The following is a 20572-nucleotide window of genomic DNA, read 5'->3' as shown; positions in this document are numbered from 1 at the left end:
TACTGCACTGCTGGAGCTAGGAACACAATAATTTACTGCACTGCTGGATCTAGAAACACAATAATTTACTGCACTGCTAGAGCTAGGAACACAATCATTTAGGGCACTGCTGGAGCTAGGAACACAATCATTTACTGCACTTCTGGAGCTAGGAACACAATCATTTACTGCACTGCTGGAGCTAGGAACACAATAATTTACTGCACTGCTGGAGCTAGGAACACAAGCATTTACTGCACTGCTGGAGCTAGGAACACAATCATTTACTGCACTGCTGGAGCTAGGAACACAATAATTTACTGCACTGCTGGAGCTAGGAACACAATAATTTACTGCACTGCTGGAGCTAGGAACACTATCATTTACTGCACTGCTGGAGCTAGGAACACAATAATTTACTGCACTGCTGGAGCTAGGAACACAATCATTTAGGGCACTGCTGGAGCTAGGAACACAAGCATTTACTGCACTGCTGGAGCTAGGAACACAATAATTTACTGCACTGCTGGAGCTAGGAACACAATAATTTACTGCACTGCTGGAGCTAGGAACACTATAATTTACTGCACTGCTGGAGCTAGGAACACTATCATTTACTGCACTGCTGGAGCTAGGAACACAATCATTTACTGCACTGCTGGAGCTAGGAACACAATCATTTACTGCACTGCACTGCTGGAGCTAGGAACACTATCATTTACTGCACTGCTGGAGCTAGGAACACAATCATTTACTGCACTGCTGGAGCTAGGAACACTATCATTTACTGCACTGCTGGAGCTAGGAACACTATCATTTACTGCACTGCTGGAGCTAGGAACACAATCATTTACTGCACTGCACTGCTGGAGCTAGGAACACAATCATTTACTGCACTGCTGGAACAAAAGCATTTCGCTGCATTTTCATTTGATTTGATTAAGAAGACAACGAAACCAAAACATACATTGTTTTCCATTGGAATTTGGTTGTGCTTTTTGATGCATAGTGATAACACTTTAGGAATTCAACAAAATTCTGGCTGTGTTTTAGATTGGGCGAAAATAGGTTTAAATAGTTTTACGCGACACCAGTGTTACCGTCACTGGTGTTACACAATAGACCTTTACACGTACCTGCTTTAAAGTAAATTATTGCTAATCAAAACCTTTTCTTAATATTATCATTAACCTTTTCTATCTTTGATTATACAGTGCCTTTACGTTACAGCCTTATTCTAAAATGTATTAAATTGTCTTCCATTTAATAATGATGGAGGCCACTGTGTTCTTGGGGACCTTAAATGCTTAAATGCTGCAGACATATTTTGGCACCGTTTCCCAGATCTGTGCCTCGACGCAATCCGAGACTTCTTAAATGGAAGTGTTTTGGAACCACTAAGACTCTTCTTAGAGTTGGCAGAGTTCCTCTGTGGAGATGGGAGAACATTCCAATAGGACCCCCATCTCTGCAGCACTTCACAAATCAGGCCAGACAGAAGCCACTCCTCAGTAAAAGACACATGACAGCCTGCTTGGAGTTTGCCAAAAGACACCTAAAGGACTCTTAGACCATGAGAAACAAGATTCTCATGTCTGACGAAACCAGGATTGAACTATTTGGCCTGAATGCCAAGCATCATGTCTGGAGGAAACCTGGCACCATCCCTACGGTGAAGCAGAGTGGTGGCAGCATCATGTCTGGAGGAAACCTGGCACCATCCCTACGGTGAAGCATAGTGGTGGCAGCATCATGTCTGGAGGAAACCTGGCACCATCCCTACGGTGAAGCATGGTGGTGGCAGCATCATGTCTGGAGGAAACCTGGCACCATCCCTACGGTGAAGCATAGTGGTGGCAGCATCATGTCTGGAGGAAACCTGGCACCATCCCTACGGTGAAGCATAGTGGTGGCAAAATACAGAGAGATCCTTGATGAAAACCTGCTCCAGAGTGCCCAGGACCTCAGACTGGGGCGAAGGTTCACATTCCAACAGGACAACGACCCTGAGCACACAGTCAAGACAGCACAGGAGTGGCTTCAGGACAAGTCTCTGAATGTCCTTGAGTGGCCCAGCCAGAGCCCGGACTTGAACCCTGAGACCTGAAAATAGCTGTGCAGCGACACTCCCCATCCAACCTGACAGAGCTTGCAAGGATCTCTAGAGAAGAATGGGAGAAACTCCCAAAACATACGTGTGCTAAGCTTGTAGAATCATACCCAAGAAGACTCAAGACTGTAATCGCTGCCAAAGGTGCTTCAACAAAGTACTGAGTAAAGGGTCTGAATACTTATGTAAATGTGATATTTCAAATTTTTATATTGTATTTGTTTTAAAAAAAAACATTTTTTGCTTTGTTATTATGGGATACTGTGTGTAGATTGATGAAGGTTAATAACAATTTCATCAATTTTAGAAAAAGGCTGTATGGTAACATTTTAAAAAAGTAAAGAGGTCTGAATACTTTCCGAAGGCACTGTAGGTCAGTGACAACAAGGCAGTGGAGTCATAAAACATATGTAAAAATATCAAAATGCTTTATGCTTTCATTTATATTGTTTTCTAATGCTAAGTGAGCAACTACTATCAATTTATAAAGAATCCCCTTGGTGTCACGACATCCGCCGAAATCGGTCCCCCTCTTTGTTCGGGTGGCGTTCGGCGGTCGACGTCACCATCCTTCTAGCCATCGCCGATCCACTTTCATTTTCCATTTGTTTTGTCTTTGTCTTACACACCTGGCTTCAATGCCCCAATTACTTGTTCATTATTTAACCCTCTGTTCCCCGATGTTTGCTTGTGAGTAATTGTTTGTTGTATTGCGGTCCGTATGTGTGGCCTTGTATTTTCACAATGTGTATTATGATATATTTGAGAAAAATTGCTTTCGTTACTCATATCTGCTGCCCTGCGCCTGACTCATCTCACCAGCTACACACAGATGCTTTACAGAATTACTTACCACCAAATGGAGTCAGCAGGAGCAGACACCCTCCCTGTGGCGGTAGAGGAGCGCGTCCAGCAGCACGCGACCATGTTGCAACGTCTGGGCATCGCCATGGATCGCGTGCTGCAGACGATGGATCGTTGGGAGAGAGGAGGAGGTCGTCCAGCGCCTCCACCAGCCCCACTACAGCAGGTCCCACTGTCCACTCCTTCGGCTCGCGCTCCTGAGGGAGTATGATGGGACTGCTGCCGGATGCCAGGGGTTCCTACTCCAGCTGGAGCTCTACCTGGCGACCGTCCACCCGGCTCCTTTGGGACGTGAGAGCGTGTCCGCCCTTGTCTCCTGCCTCTCAGGCAAAGCCCTGGAGTGGGCCAACGGCGTATGGAGTGAAGGAGACGCGGCTTTGGACCATTACGCAGAGGTGAACGTCTGTTCCACCTGAGGCAGGGGACGAGGAGCGAGCAGGATTTTGCTTTGGACTTCCGGACCCTGGCCGCCAGCGCAGGATGGAACAACAGAGCCTTGATCGATCACTACCGGTGCAGTCTGGGTGAGGACGTCAGTCGGGAGTTGGCCTGCCGAGACACCATCCTCACGTTCGACCAGCTGGTGGACCTGTCCATCCGGCTGTACAACCTGCTGGCTACCCGAGGATGTCCGGATCGAGGCCTGTCAGTTCCACCAGCACCTCCGCTCCGATGCCCATGGAGTTGGGAGGTGCTGCACGTAGGGCGACCGGAGGAGGGGCCATTCCTGCACCATCTGAGGCCGCAGAGGGCACACTGCTGGTCAATGCTGGTGGGGTTCCTCAGGGAGTCGAGGCAGCAGGCAGGGCACTATCGTGTCACCCCAGATGAGTCGGCACAGCCCCCTGTTGCTCACATGTACGTGTTTATTACATTTCCTGAGTCTTCCCCGCATTTCCAGCATAAGGCGCTTGTAGATTCAGGCGCAGCTGGGAATTTTATTGACCTTTCATTTGCTCATAGTTTAGGGATTCCCATTGTTCCTGTAGATATGCCCTTCCCTGTGCACGCCCTAGATAGTAGACCATTAGGGTCAGGGCTGATAAGGGAGGCCACCGCTCCACTAAACATGGTTACGCAGGAGGATCACAAGGAGAGAATCAGTCTCTTCCTTATTGATTCTCCTGCGCCAGTGCGATCGAGTCAATGCACGGGGCGCGCTTCTTCACAAAATGGAATCTCAGGAGCGCTTACAACCTGGTGCGTATCAGGGAGGGGGACAAGTGGAAGACGGCATTTAGTACCACCTCAGCGCACTATGAGTACCTCGTCATGCCGTACGGGTTGATGAATGCTCCATCAGTCTTCCAGGCCTTTGTTGACGAGATTTTCCGGGACCTGCACGAGCAGGGCCAACGGCGTGAAGGAGATGCGGCTTATATTGTGTATATTGGTGACATTGTGATATACTCCGCTACATGCGCCGAGCATGTATCCCTGGTGCATAAGGTGCTTGGTCGACTGTTGGAGCATGTCCTGTACGTCAAGGCTGAGAAATGTCTGTTCTTCCAACGGTCCGTCTCCTTCCTAGGGTACCGCATTTCCACATCAGGGGTGGAGATGGAGAGTGACCGCATTTCAGCTGGCCGACTCCCACTATGGTAAAGGAAGTGCAGCAGTTTCTAGTGTTTGCCAACTACTACCGGAGGTTTATCCGGGGTTTTGTTCAGGTAGCGGCTCCCATTACCTCACTGCTGAAGGTGGGACCGGTGGTCGACTGCAGTGGTCGGCTGAGGCGGACAGGGCTTTTGGTCACCTGAATGCTCTGTTTACCTCGGCTCCCGTGCTGGCTTATCCGGATCCCTCTTTGGCGTTCATAGTGGAGGTGGAAACCTTCTGGGATGGGAGCCTGCTCTCTCAGCGCTCGGGCACGCCACCAAAGCTTTGCCCCTGTGCTTTCTTCTCGAAGAAGCTCAGCCCAGCAGAGCGAAACTATGATTTTTATTTTACCTTTATTTAACTAGGCAAGTCAGTTAAGAACAAAATATTTTTTTCAATGACGGCCTAGGGACAGTGGGTTAACTGCCTGTTCAGGGGCAGAACAACAGATTTGTACCTTGTCGGCTCGGGGATTTGAACTTGCAACCTTCCGGTTACTAGTCCAACGCTCTAACCACTAGGCTACCCTGCCGGGAGGGGGACCGGGAGCTGTTGGCTGTTGTCAAGGCTCTGAAGGCGTGGAGACATTGTCTTGAGGGGGCTAAACACCCTTTCCTCATCTGTACTGACTACCGCAATCTGGAGTAAATCCGGGCGACAAGGAGACTGAACCCTCGCCAGGCAAGGTGGGCCATGTTCTTTACCCGTTTTGTTTTCACTCTGTCCTACAGACCAGGTTCCCAGAAAGCTAAGGCGGACGCACTGTCCCGGATGTATGACACAGAGGAGCGGCCCATGGAACACACTCCCATACTTCCGGCTTCTTGCCTGGTGGCACTGGTGGTGTGGGAGCTGGACGCCGACATCGAGCGGGCGTTACGCACAGAACCCACTCCCCCCCAGTGTCGTCTGTTGTCCGCGACTGTTTGATCTATTGGGCCCACACGTCACCCTCCTCTGGTCATCCTGGCATCGGTCAGACGGTGCGTTGCCTTAGTGTGAAGTACTGGTGGTCCACCTTGGCCAAGGACGTGAGGGTTTATGTTTCCTCCTGCTCGGTGTGTGTCCAGTGCTAGTCTCCCAGGCACCTGCCCAGAGGGAAGTTACAACCCCTCCCTATTCCACAACGGCTGTGGTCGCACCTGTCGGTGGACTTCTTGATGGATCTTCCTCCCTTACAGGGCAACACCACGATCCTGGTCGTTGTGGATAGGTTTTCTAAGTCTGAGGCTGACCGAGACCCTTCGTTGCTGCGGGAGTTCCACCATTCCATCCAGATCGGGTGGGGGGAGGGGGGGGGGGTACTGTCAAGTTGGTCCCTCTCCTTGTTCGGACGGTGTTCGGCGGTCGACGTCACCGGCCCTCTAGCCATCGCCGATCCACTTTCATTTTCCATTTGTTTTGTCTTTGTCTTACACACCTGGTTTCAATCCCCCAATTACTTGTTCATTATTTAACCCTCTGTTCCCCGATGTTTGTTTGTGAGTAATTGTTTGTTGTATTGCGGTCTGTATGTGTGGCCTTGTATTTCTACGACGTGTATTATGACATATTTGAGAAAATTGCTTTCATTACGCTTTCATTATCTGCAGCCCTGCGCCTGACTCATCTCACCAGCTACACACAGACGCTTTACAAAATGACTTACCACCGAATGGAGTCAGCAGGAGCAGACGCCCTCCCTGTGGCGGTAGAGGAGCGCGTCCAGCAGCACGCGACCATGTTGCAACGATCGCGTGCTGCAGACGATGGATCGTTGGGAGAGAGGAGGAGGTCGTCCAGCGCCTCCACCAGCCCCACTACAGCAGGTCCGACTGTCCACCCCTCCTTCACCTGGTCCCAGCAGGATTCGGCTCGCGCTCCCGAGGGAGTATGGTGGGACTGCTGCCGGATGCCAGGGGTTCCTACTCCAGCTGGAGCTCTATTTCTGCGACGTGTATTATGACATATTTGAGTAAAATTGCTTTCATTACTCATATCTGCTGTCCTACGCCTGACTCATCTCACCAGCTACACACAGACACTTTACATTTCTCTAAAATGCGGCTGGCTGTCTTTCATTTGGACAGTTGAACATCCCAGAAAACATACATTTTAGTCCCAAAACCATACTTTAAATATTTTTTTCATATATTAGATGTTCGGTAGTGACACTTCTTAAAAATACATGAAGATTTACCAACTTGCTCACAAATGTTCTCCAAAATGTTGGCAGACAGACTACTCACGATGTGGCCATGATGGAGTTTGTTTCAGATGTCATTAAGCAGTTGAGTAAAATGTCATTATAAAACGTATTAGACATTGTTTACATATATTAACAGGGTATTGGAAGGATTGGATAGTAACTCTTGATCCAATACATTTTAAGGGTGCTTAAAACAACTCAGTCTGTGCTCACAAAGTAGTTTTTTCACCACAGACAGGAGTTTGACCTGAGACACCCCAGCGCTGGAGAGGGGTCCAATCCCATCACCTTTGTCAAATCTGTGATTAGTGTCTTTCAATGTAATATTATAACATTCCTGTGGGAGTGGCAAGACCCTTCACAACAGATTGATTCAGCTGGAGCCGCTGTGTTAGTGCAGGGGTGGAACAAGAGCCTGCACACCATGTGGATGGGCTGTCCAGAGCAGGAGTTGAAGGCCCCTGATATACTGTTATTAACTGACACACCATGTGGATGGGCTGTCCAGAACAGGAGTTGAAGCCCCCTGATATACTGTTATTAACTGACAGATGTCATTAAGCAGTTGAGTAAACTGTCATTATAAAACTGTATTGTACATATTTGAAGTATTTTATCAGGGCCCTGGGAGGATTGGATAGTAACTCTTGATCCAATACATGTTAACGGTGCTTTAAATGACTCGCAAAGTAGTTTTATCACCACAGACAGGAGTTTGACCTGAGACACCCCAGTGCTTTGGCTCACATCAGAATTATTTTCATGAATCAATCCATTCAAATGTCTCAGCCAGTTAAAATCTAAATCTGGACATGAAAGGTCAGATGCTTGTGCCATGGAGCCACAAAACCACCAGTCTTGGCTCGGTTAATTGAGATCTTATTTTCCAGGTCACATATCTCACTATAAATCTATGACGGTGTCAGCAATCTGAGGACCTTCTGGTCGACTAATAAGGTCAAATAATGTGCTGGCCTGTATCAGATCTCTCTGTGGTCCACAGTATAAGTATGAGGTCTTCACTTTTCAGCATGCAGTGTGAAGTCTATGGAGGGATAAATGTAATATCAATCTAATACATTTACAAGGAGAAACAGTTGTGGGAGCTGTTGTGTTTTACAGATCTTTAGACAAACAACTCATAAATGATTACCCCCTGCCAGTGACCTTCTCCAACCGTGGCCATGTTCCAAAACTGGGTGTCAGAAATACATGCAGCCTAAAGTAGTTTAGGATTGCTTTATGACCCTGCCTCATAGAGATGGTATTAAACCTCATCTGCAGAACTGATCTTGAAACTCCAATTTGATCCCATGCTGTCGATGGTGACGTTACAAGAAGAGTGCCAACACAACAACAGATAATTTACAATCCCAATATGGCCATGTTCAAAAACGGGTGTGTCCGAAATACATCCAGCTTCCACAACAATATATCTCAGGTAATTTGGCATTGCTTTATTGGCAGATATATTGCCATTTGAGCTGTGCACCAGAGGATATGACCATATACAAAACAGACTTTATACTTGATATGGCCATTAAATAGACTAGTCAAATACTGGGAATCCCACAACCTCCCTTCAGCTGCATCTGTTGGAACACAACCGTCTCTGGGGGAGCAGGGGACTCGTCCTCGCCAAGGCTTTCAGAAGAGTCAGGACAAGTGACAGCCCAATCCACTAGATGACCCCACCAATGATCAATGTTTAGAACAGGGTCGTTAAAACCTGTTGTGGGGGGCCCCCCGAGTGGCGCAGCGCTCTACAGCACTGAATCTCAGTGCTAGAGGCGTCACTACACACCCCGGTTCGATTCCAGGCTGTATCACAACCGGACGTGATTGGGAGACTCATAGGGTTTAGTCGAGGTAGGCCGTCATTGTAAATAAGAATTTGTTCCTAACTGACTTGCCTGTTAAAATAAAAAGTCAGAATTTTCCAACTTTTATTCATTATTTCTCAATTGTGCTTTAAGATATAAATGTCAAATATATGTCAACAATCCTTCCTCCAAAGGACCCTTCTATGATTTGAAAACTCCCAAATCTGTATTTTGTTGTTTGTAGTTTGGTGAGGAATCACCCCAACAGCTTTCTAATAGCTATAATAATGTGGCACACAGACTGACATTCTAGATAACCTTCCTTTCTCAAGTAGTTAATGTTTCCTCCTTCAGAACCTGTTCATAATCCACTTTCCTCTTCCTATTTACTTGTTGAACACTAAGTCTGTTTAAATTCACAACATTGAAATGACATCAGTGTGGAACCAATGTGTCTGATCAACTCGCCAAAACCTGAAACTAAAGTAATCTGACAGAGTGGGTAACTGCTCACTGCTCCAAAACCTGCCTTCTGACACCATGTATCTAGTCTGTGTTGGCTGACTGTTGGGCCTTCATTCCAACCTCTCCCGCCACTGTGGATTCTATTTATAGCCGTCTCATAAAACTGTGAAGCCTCCGTTATGTGTTTGATAGGCCTATGCTGACAACGCTATCTAGCATCTAACTCATTGCAATTTGAACCCTCTGGTAAATGTGGATAAGTGTAACATTACCGAACGCATGAAATGCTTTTTTCCTAAACGGGTATGGACTTGCTACTTGTCTAATAATATATTATTCAATTATTTCAAGCACCCCTATTCAACAACCAAGCCACCCTCTGTGAAAAAGTATTGGTGTTGCCACTGCGTCTCACGCTATCTACTCCTTTCAATACACTAATGGTAACGTATGAAAAAGATTATCTTACCAAATGTAAAATTCCACCACCTCGTAACCATCATCACTAAGGTATTGTAGTCTACTGGTGTGAAAACCTGACTGTAGGGTGTTAGCAAAGATACTTCACAAAGATAGCAAAGATACATGGTTTCCCCTATCTGTGGTGAATGGTGTAGTCGTCACTGATTAATTAAGTTAATAAACACTGAGTAATCTTAAGCATATCAACAAATATACAGTACCAGTCAAAAGTTTGGACACACCTGCTCATTGAACTGTTTTATGTTATTTTTACTATTTTCTACATTGTAGAATAATAGTGAAGACATTAAAACTATGAAGGCCATCATTGAAAATAAGAATTTGTTCTTAACTGACTTGACTAGTCAAATAAAGGTTAAAAAAAAAAACGTCAGGGAAAGCCCTCACTACATGCTGACTCACAGACAGTCAGGGTGGTTATTATTTGTTAAGGCAATGATTTAGGCTCCTCCCATTCCTCAATGATTTAGGCTCCTCCTATTCCCCAATGCTTTAGGCTCCTCCTATTCCCCAATGCTTTAAGCTCCTCCTATTCCCCAATGATTTAGGCTCCTCCCATTCCTCAATGCTTTAGGCTCCTCCTATTCCCCAATGATTTAGGCTCCTTCTATTCCCCAATGCTTTAGGCTCCTCCTATTCCCCAATGCTTTAGGCTCCTCCTATTCCCCAATGCTTTAGGCTCCTCCTATTCCCCAATGATTTAGGCTCCTCCTATTCCCCAATGCTTTAGGCTCCTCCTATTCCCCAATGCTTTAGGCTCCTCCGAATCCGCTCCAGGATCTCTTTCAGGCACCTCCAGAAACTTTGCAGTGGCAGGCAAAAAAGGCCTTCTTCTAAACCTTGGTATTTAGCGCCCTCTATTAGAGAATAGAGTTGTTTGGAGATTTGCACTAAATTGCATACTAATAGATACCATAGACTTCTAGTCATTGCACTAACGCTAGTTAGCGTTGGCAAACTAGAGTTTATACTAAATGCAGAGATATAAATGGTATCCATGAGTCATCTTACTCTGGGGAAGTAGATAAAAGGCTTCATTGCCAAAATCCTGAAGTTTGCCTTTAATTCAGGGTCAGGTTAAGGGTAGGGCTCAAGGTCAGAGTTAAGGTTTAGGGTAGGGAAGTCCCAAGGATACCGGATAGCACTGACCTAAATAAGGCCTATGAGTTATGTCATGTTCATTAGGGCAAGCAATATATATTGTAATGAACTGGCTAGATTGTTAAAGGAGCAATTGTCCAGACAGTTGATTAAGTATACGAATTCACGGTTTATTAACCCAACTCCACACAGGCTACTGTTTGGTCATAGCCCACGCCAAATAAATTAAAGATACTCATATAAACTTGCCAGAGAATTGCCAGAGAGGGGAATTGACAGAGACTGGCATTGTGGGCGTCCCTGGTGTTTGGAGAGAAGAGAACCCTCTGTATGGTGCTTCAGGTCTCCCCATAGGAGAAAGCTGCAGCCGATAAACAACCTGCCCTACCCTCTCCAGGATGCTGCAGAGCCCCACCCAGTGGCTGTCCAACTTGGGACTTCTGTCTTTCTTTCTCATGGGGCTGTAGACCCAGACCAGCTCCCCAGCCACAAAGTGCCTTCCCCGGGTGTGCACGTCATAGTTCCCCTTCTGCCTTCACAACTGCATTCACCAGCTGCTCTCCTGCAAAGGTGTGGGCCTTCTCCAGGCTGTCCTGGAAATCTCCGGGCGTACTCCGGCCCCGGGGGAACAGGAGGGCTATCCCGGGGCTGACCAAACGCCATCTCCGCAGGGGTGCGGATCTCTCTCTCCAGCACGAGGAGGCGTGCAGGAGGTGGAGTCTTGGACAGCGGAGCGGCATGCCATGAGGACCAAAGGCAGGTTCTTGTCCCAGTCATGCTGGTGTTAGGCAGAGACAATGGCCAGCTGTTGTCCAAGCGTTTTGTTGAAGCGCTTCACAAGGCCATCACTTTGAGGATGGAGAGGAGTAGTGCGGGTCTTGTGCATATCCAGCCTTTCACACATGGTGGCGAACACACAGGACTCAAAGTTTCTGCCGTGGTCGCTGTGGATGGACTCCGCAGCTCCAAACCTGCTGAACATCCCCGCTGTCAGGGCATCGACGATGGTCTCTGCCTCCTGGTCAGGCAGAGCATAGGCCTCGTGCCATTTTGTGAAATAGTCCATGGCCATGAGCACCCAGCGGTTTCCACTGTCTGTGGTGAGGAACGGCCCAACTACATGCACTACCACCCTCTCCATGGGAGCCCCAACTGGGAACTGTTGGCGCTGAGCATGAGTGCGGCCTGGGGGGCTCTTTCTCGCTGTGCAGTTGTCACAGCTGCGGCAAAAGTCCTCCAACATCCCTCTTGTTCTGCCCCCAGTAAAAGCCCTGATGGAGGCGGCGCAGTGTTTACGTGACCCCAAAGTGTCCAGTCCCCACCCCCCCATGAGTGCTCTGAAGCACAGCCTCCCGCAGTGCTATTGGGACCACCACCTACCACCTCTCCTCTCTCGTAGCTGACTCATTCCAAGCCCGCTGTAGAACGCCATCAGCCAGCCGCAGACTCTCAAATTTTGACCACAACCCTTTGGTGGCGAGTGAGAGCGCTGCCACCTCGTCCCATCGTGGCCTCAGCTGCGACTCTACCCACTGTAGCACCGGCTGTAGGTCTGTGTCCTGTCCCTGCTGCTGCCCCCATGAATTAATTTAGGAGATTAACAAAGTCAGATGGAATTTTATCTGGATGTATGTGAGAATGTGGGTGTACTTTGGTAAACTGTTTTGGAATCTACCATTAATTTATGTGTTGTACTGTATGTGTGAATTTGTCTATGTGTGTGTGTGTGTGTTTGTATGTGCTGGTTTCTTACATAGATCATCCATGCTGCATAACGCTCTTTGAGGTTATACAACACAGAGGCTTCATTCAGGTAGGTCATCATGGCCATGTCCTCAATCTTGTCGTACTTAGGGGGGTTCATCTCATAGATGTCTGCATCTTTGAACTCTTTTCCTTCCTGAAACAGTCAGAAATCTAGATTACACACAGATCCAAGTGGACATGACTGAATGTTTTTTGCTCAATAAATGCAAGTTGAATCATTTAAAAAATATATATCCACATTTAATCCAACTACTTAGTTATCACCCACTGACACATATCTGGTGATTCTTTTCAAGTCAACATAAGACATTCTATGTCATTTTAAATAGCAGCAATAACAATGTATTTCAAGGTTATATAATGTCTACAAAAAACAATGAAATGCTTCTTTATATATTTTTTGTTAGTGATTTCTAATTGCCTATAGACATTGTTTGGATCATTTCAATGATTTTTCAAGAATTAGAGTAATTGCACAAACTTGAAACTTTTCAGGTCCGTCTTACCGCCTTAGTGCCATCAGGTTTCGTGACTGTTACAGTACACTTCCCGTCGGCCCTGGCAGTGACAAACACTTAAGGTTCAGATCCACCTTGTCTGCCACATAGCAGGCGTTCTTTGAATCAAAGGGTGCGGCTTGTGCCTCCATCCTCTCCTTCTCAGATTTACGAAGGTATATGGCAGCCTTGCCTTAGATTTGCATCTCAGCGTCCGTACTCATGGTGACGGATAACTAGGAAAGAGATGAAACAAGAAACATGATTGACTCTGTGGTGCTTCCTCCCCAGTCAACAGAGTTAGGTGAGTGGTATCTCTAACAGAATATTCTCATGACTTTTTATGTGGAGACTCAAACCATGTCTCACCTTCTTTTCCCCCTCCTACAGATGAATGTGCACTTCTTGGAGGACCCTGTGAAACATGAGAGTGTTGTGAAAACATACAAGTCTAAAGCCTTGTCATTGAACCCCTGAAGGGCTAGAAAACATTTAACTCAATCATTACATGTCAAATTCAACTACAGGTGCAACTGGTAACTTTAATTTTCCTAGTGACAACTCACTTTAACTACACATTCTGTCAAGAATTCAAATAAATTCCCATAAAACCCAGTTACATTCTAGAACACCAACTCAATTTACAAACAAGCACCACTTTTGACCGTAAATGAAAGTTACTGATTTAAAGTAAAAAATATTAAGTAATTTGTATGTATTTTTTTACATATTCAACCAACGCCACTTGATTGCATATTGTTCATTCTTACAAGAGACATGCAGAGGTCAATTAAATCAGTGCAGTTAGCCGCTGCCTCAGATAAGGAGTAAAGATTAGATAAATGTACAAATCTAAGGAGGTGTAGAGGTCTTACCACAGAGGAAGAAGAAGGTATCTGACTTATGGATGCTGGGGCCTCAGCCTCCTTATATCTGGTTGGAAGTGCCAACCAAGAAAAAGTTAATTATGGACCACTCTGGGAACGGACATGGATTGGATGAGAGACCATACCTTCTCCGCTATGCAATCTGGTTTCAGAGCTGGTCGTGGGTGCACCTCAGCCACGCTCAAGATCCTAAACGATATCTTAACCGCCATCGATAATAAACAATATTGTGCAGCCATATTCATTGACCTAGCCAAGACTTTCGACTCTGTCAATCACCACATCCTCATCGGCAGAATCGATAGCCTTGGTTTCTCAAATGATTGCCTCGCCTGTTTCACCAACTACTTCTCTGATAGAGTTCAGTGTGTCAAATCGGAGGGCCTGTTGTCCGGGCCTCTGGCAGTCTCTATGGGGGTGCCACAGTGTTCAATTCTTGGACCGACTCTCTTCTCTGTATACATCAAAGCCCCATATACTACCCACCACTGCGACCTGTACGCTCTCGTTGGCTGGCCCTCGCTTCATACTCGTTGCCAAACCCACTGGCTCCAGGTCATCTACAAGACCCTGCTAGGGAAAGTCTCCCCTTATCTCAGCTCGCTGGTCACCATAGCAGCACCCACCTGTAGAACGCGCTCCAGCAGGTATATCTCTCTGGTAACCCCCAAAACCAATTCTTCCTTTGGCCGCCTCTCCTTCCAGTTCTCTGCTGCCAATGACTGGAACGAACTATAAAAATCTCTGAAACTGGAAACACTTATCTCCCTCACTAGCTTTAAGCACCAGCTGTCAGAGCAGCTCACAGATTACTGCACCTGTACATAGCCCATCTATAATTTAGCCCAAACAACTATCTCTCCCCCTACTGTATTTATTTATTTATTTTGCTCCTTTGCACCCCATTATTTCCATCTCTACCTTGCACATTCTTCCACTGCAAATCTACCATTCCAGTGTTTTACTTGCTATATTGTATTTACTTTGCCACCATGGCCTTTTTTTTGTTGCCTTTACCTCCCTTCTCTCACCTCATTTGCTCACATTGTATATAGACTTATTTTTTCTACTGTATTATTGACTGTATGTTTGTTTTACTCCATGTGTAACTCTGTGTTGTTGTATGTGTCGAACTGCTTTGCTTTATCTTGGCCAGGTCGCAATTGTAAATGAGAACTTGTTCTCAACTTGCCTACCTGGTTAAATAAAGGTGAAATAAATAAAAAATATCTTGTTGGAAGTGCCAACCAAGCAAAAGTTAATTATGGACCACTCTGGGAAAGGACATGGATTGGATGAGAGACCTCTGTGTGTCTGTGTCTCACTAGCACCTCCCACTTCCAGGAGCACCACACTCCCATTACATTACTTTTTAATGTCATATTTGTCTCTGAATTGAATTTCACTAAATGTACAATACACGAGAGATGTCAATACTAATCATTATGACAATATCAAAAGATGTTTCATCAAATTGAGTATAATGTTACAACCATTGAACCTCATACTGTAATGGAATCCATGTTGCCCCACTATGGTAAAACACTATCACTAATACAGTTTTCATCTGACCTGATTTAAATCTAATCTGACCTTATTTAGTTCCATTTTAGTGTCATTAATCCTCATCAACAACTTAATATATATGTTCACCTGTTATTTATATTGTTTAGCTTGTAAACACATCTGAACTGTCTCCTCACCTCATGCTTGTGACAGAGTTATCCGTTACCTCGTGCTTTGCTTAATTTGATTTATCATCCTGGTGGAACCATAATAAATTTATATTTATAAGCTCAGAAACATTTAGGCTTTCAGTAACACGTTTCAATCTAATGTGTATTTATCTACAGTATGATCTAATGAATTCTGGAGGGGCTTTTATTTGTCTCACATTTCAGTTGGCTATAACGGTCCAGTAGGATTGTTATGACACAACAACATACCAGTATTTCAATCATCTTATCCACTTATATTGCTGACAGCGATATAGCTGCCTCAAACTTTTATTACACTCTGAAGTTAACCGCTTAGCAGCTGAGCTGGCTTCAATAAAACTGTTATAAAATGATTAGTTACAATAGAGTAACAAATGCCTTTGCATCAGGGGAGGCTGCTGAGAGGAGGAGGGCTCATAATAATGGCTGGAACGGAGCAAATGGAATGGCATCAAATACATGGAAATCATGTTGTCTCTATTCAATACATTTCTATCAGCAATGTTCAGAACATTTCACCTCACTGAATACACCCTGTTTGTTTAGGTTTAGTGTCCACCCAGCACATCAGTACAAGAAGCCTCATAGGGGGAAGCTGCTGGATACACTAGTTGAGCAGAGTGACCATCTGGAAGGATCCCATCAAGGACTTTTCATTTCTTGGACTGTGCTCTCGTCTTCACGACAGCCAAGGTTCATTGTTTGGTATATCTGCCAACACCGCCAAATTCTGGCACCGATGCCACTGTTATTAGACAATATATTTACTTGCCATGTTTGTGGGTTGATAGAACATTAGCACCATGCAGACATTCAAGTTATTTTAATGTGCAAAGATCTTGCATGATATATGACCTGTGTTTTTGTATTTGAGGGACATGTTTAGCTCCAAACTTGCTCTGGGCAGAAGTTACCCTCCCGGATAAAACTGACCTTAGATCAGTGTCAGAGGAATATGTACAGCTGTCATACCCAACTAGACAACTGTGCATTTTTCCCCAAAGACCTCAACTGACTTTACAGCCATGGTCTTCTCACAATGCAGTGAGCACTGTAATCGAGATCTGGGCTGGGGTCAATCCAGGTCAATTCAGGAACCAAACTGAAATTCATTCACATTTAAAGCCTTGTGAACATTTTTTATTTCAGTTTACTTCCTGATTGAACTGAATTGTATTTCTTCAACTTCAGCACTAACATACTGGACCTGATTATGATCCGTTGTAAAATGAAGGACGTATTAGGATGTTTTCTATAGAACTGACTGGTTTAGGAGTTCTGCTGCCACCATGGCCCATTGGTCAGAATGAATACCTCTGTAACCCTATAAAATGGAATCGGCCATTTCAAATCAAATTAAATTCTATTGGTCACATACACATGTTTAGCAGATGTTATTGCGGGTGTAGTGAAATTCTTGTGTTTCTTGCTCCAACAGTGCAGAAATATCTAACAATTTCACAACAATACACATAAATCTAAAGTAAAGGAATGGAATTAAGAATATACAAATATTTGGACGAGCAATGTCGGAGTGGCATAGACTGAAATACAGTAGTATAAAATAGAATACAGTAGATACATATGAGATGAGTAATGCATAGACTAAGATACAGTAGAATATAATAAAATACAGTATATACATATGAGATGAGTAATGCATAAACTACAATACAGTAGAATAGAATACAGTATATACATATGAGATGAGTAATGCATAGACTACGATACAGTAGAATAGAATACAGTATATACATATGAGATGAGTAATGCATAGACTACGATACAGTAGAATAGAATACAGTATATACATATGAGATGAGTAATGCAAAATAAGTAAACATTATTAAAGTGACTAGTGTTCTATTATTAAAGTGGCCAGTGATTTCAAGTCTATGTATTTCGGGCAGCAGCCTGCGGCTGCGGGCGGTGCAGTTGCCATACCAGGTGCTAATACAGCCTGACAGGATACTCTCAATTGTGCATCTGTAAAAGTTTGTGAGGGTTTTATGTGCCACGCCAAATTCTTCAGCCTACTGAGGTTGAAGAGGCGCTGTTGCGTCTTCTTCACCACACTGTTTGTGTGGGTGGACCATTTCAGAATTCTTACATAGGTATTCCTCTTGTCCAGATGGGATAGGGCAGTGTGAAGGCGATGGCATCATCTGTGGATCTATTGGGGCGGTAAGCAAATTGAAGTGGGTCTAGCGTGTCAGGTGAGGTAGAGGTGATATGATCCTTGACTAGTCTCTCAAAGCACTTCATGATGACAGAAGTGAGTGCTTAGTTCAGTTACCTTTGCTTTCTTGGGTACAGGAACAATTGTGCACATGTTAAAGGATGTGATAGCCGACAAGGATAGGTAGGGATTGAACATGTCTGTAAACACTCCAGCCAGCTGGCCTGCACATGCTCTGAGGACGCGTCTATGGATGCCTTCTGGGCCGGCAGCCTTGAGGGTTAACACGCTTAAATGTCTTACTCACGTTGGCCACGGAGAAGGAGAGCCCACAGTCCTTGGTAGCTGGCCGGTGGCACTGTGTTATCCTCACGTGGCTGGTTTTCCCTTTGTAGTCCGTGATTGTCTATGGACCACACCACATACGTCTTGTGTCTGAACCATTGAATTGCGACTCCACTTTGTCTCTGTACTGACGTTTTGCCTGTTTGATTGCATTGAGGAGGGAATAACTACACTGTTTGTATTCGGCCATATTCCCAGCGATGGTTCGCACCTTCCGTTGTGCGCGAATGCTGCTATCTATCCACAGTTTCTGCTGTTTAACAGGGTATAACATCTCCTATGCATTTCCTGATAAACTCAGTCACTGTATCCGGTCGATATATCGTCGATATTACTCTGAGGCTACCCGGAACATATCCCAGTCCGTGTGATCAAAACAATCTCGAAGCATGGATTCCAATTGGTCAGACTAGTGTTGAATAGTCTGTTGCACAGGCACTTCCTGTTTTGAGTTTCTGCCTATAGGAAGGGAGGAGCAAAATATTGTGATCCGATTTGCCGAAGGGAGGGTCCAATGTTTTCTCAGAGCGAGTGCTACAGTCAATGTGTTGTTAGAACTTTGGTAGCGTTTTCCTCAGATTTGCTTTGTTATAATCCCCGGCTACAATAAATGTGGCTTCAGGATATGTGGTTTCCAGTTTGCATAGATTCCAGTGTAGTTCTTTGAGGGCCATCATGGTATCGGCTTGAGGAGAGATGTACACGGATGTGACTTTAACCGAAGATAATTATCTTTGGAGGCAATACGGTCGGCATTTGATTGTGACGTATTCTAGGTTGGGTGAACCAAAGGACTTGAGTTTCTGTATGTTTCTGTATGTTTCTGTATGTTATCACACTCACACCATCTTCCTGGAGCTGGCCACCCTGGGATGGTCACTCTGACAGAGCTCTAGTGTTCCTCTGTGGAGATGGGAGAACCTTCCAGAAAGAAAAGCATCTCTGCAGCACTCCACCAATCAAGCATTTATGGCCAGAAGGAAGCCACTCCTCAGTAAAAGGCACATGACAGCCCGCTTGGAGTTTGCCAAAAGGCACCTAAAGACTCTCAGACCATGAGAAACAAGATTCTCTGGTCTGATGAAACCAAGATTGAACTCTTTGGCCTGAATGTCAAGAGTCACGTCTGGATGAAGCCTGGCACCATCCCTACGGTGAAGCATGGTGGTGGCACCATCATGCTGTGGGGATGTTTTTCAGCGGCAGGGACTGGGAGACTAGTCGGGATCGAGGAAAAGATGAACGGAGCAAAGTACAGAGAGATGAAAACCTGCTCTAGAGTGCTCAGGATGTCAGACTGGAGCAAAGATTCACCTTCCAACAGGACAACGGCCCTAAGCACACAGCTAAGACAATGCAGGAGTTGCTTCGGGACAAGTCTCTGAATGCCCTTGAGAGGCCCAGCAAGAGCCCGGACTTGATCCCGATCAAACATCTTTGGAGAGACCTGAAAATAGCTGTGCAGCGACGCTCCCCATCCAATCTGACAGAGCTTGTGAGGATCTCTGGAGAAGAATGGGAGAAACTCCCCAAATACAGGTGTGCTAAGCTTGTAGAATCATACCCAAGAAGACTCGAGGCTGTAATCGCTGCCAAAAGTGCTTCAACAAAGTACTGAGTAAACGGTCTGAATACTTACATAAATGTGATATTTCAGTTTGTAATATTGTGTACATTTTTCTACAATTTAAAAAAAGACTTTTTTTGCTTTGTCATTTTGGGGTATTGAGTGTAGATTGATGAAGGACAAAAACGATTTCATATATTTTAGAATACGGCTGTAATGTTCAAAATGTGGAAACAGGTAATACTAATATTTCTGAAGGGAATGTGGGTTACATCATTGACAACAAGGCAGTGGAGACATAAAACATTTGTTAAAAATATCAAAATACATTAAGTTGTCATTTATGTTGCTTTATAAAGCTAAGTGTTTAACTACTATCATTTTGTAAAAAAAATCCCCTTGGCTAACATGTGGCTGGTTATCTTTCATTTGGACAGATGAACATCCCAGAAAACATACATTTTAGTCCCAAAACCATACTTTACATATTTTTTCATATATTAGATGTTCGGTAGTGACACTTCTTAAAAATACATGAAGATTTACCAACTTGCTCACAAATGTTCTCCAAAATGTTGTCAGACAGACTACTCACTATGTGGCCATGATGGAGTTTGTTTCAGATGTCATTAAGCAGTTGAGTAAACTGTCATTATAAAACGTATTAGACATTGTTTACATATATTTAACAGGGTATTGGAAGGATTGGATAGTAACTCTTGATCCAATACATTTTAAAGGTGCTTTAAACAACTCAGTCTGTGCTCACAAAGTAGTTTTATCACCACAGACAGGAGTTTGACCTGAGACACCCCAGTGCTTTGGCCTGAGACACCCCAGCGCCTTGGCTCACGTCAGAATTATTTTCATGATTCAATCCATTAAAATGTCACAGCCAGTTAAAATCTAAATCTGGATATGAAAGGTCAGATGCTTGTGCCATGGAGCCACAAAACCACCAATCTTGGCTCGGTTAATTCAGATCTTATTTCCTAGGGTC

The 20572-nt window shown here is 44.9% G+C and overlaps 1 protein-coding gene across 1 annotated transcript in view; it reads right to left on the bottom strand.

Moving 5' to 3' along the window:
• Positions 1-20572, bottom strand: part of LOC110494893 (myosin heavy chain, fast skeletal muscle) — a 64434-nt gene that overhangs the window by 20238 nt on the left and 23624 nt on the right. The window contains exon 4 of the mRNA XM_090195005.1: positions 12366-12512. Within this exon, the coding sequence (XP_090051131.1) occupies positions 12366-12512 (147 nt within the window). The remainder of the gene's footprint in view (positions 1-12365; positions 12513-20572) is intronic.

This window comes from Oncorhynchus mykiss, chromosome 13, assembly GCF_057628025.1.
Source record: "Oncorhynchus mykiss isolate SJ-2025 chromosome 13, ASM5762802v1, whole genome shotgun sequence".
Taxonomy (NCBI): Eukaryota; Metazoa; Chordata; class Actinopteri; order Salmoniformes; family Salmonidae; genus Oncorhynchus; species Oncorhynchus mykiss.
This window is presented reverse-complemented; position numbering and strand designations above follow the sequence as displayed.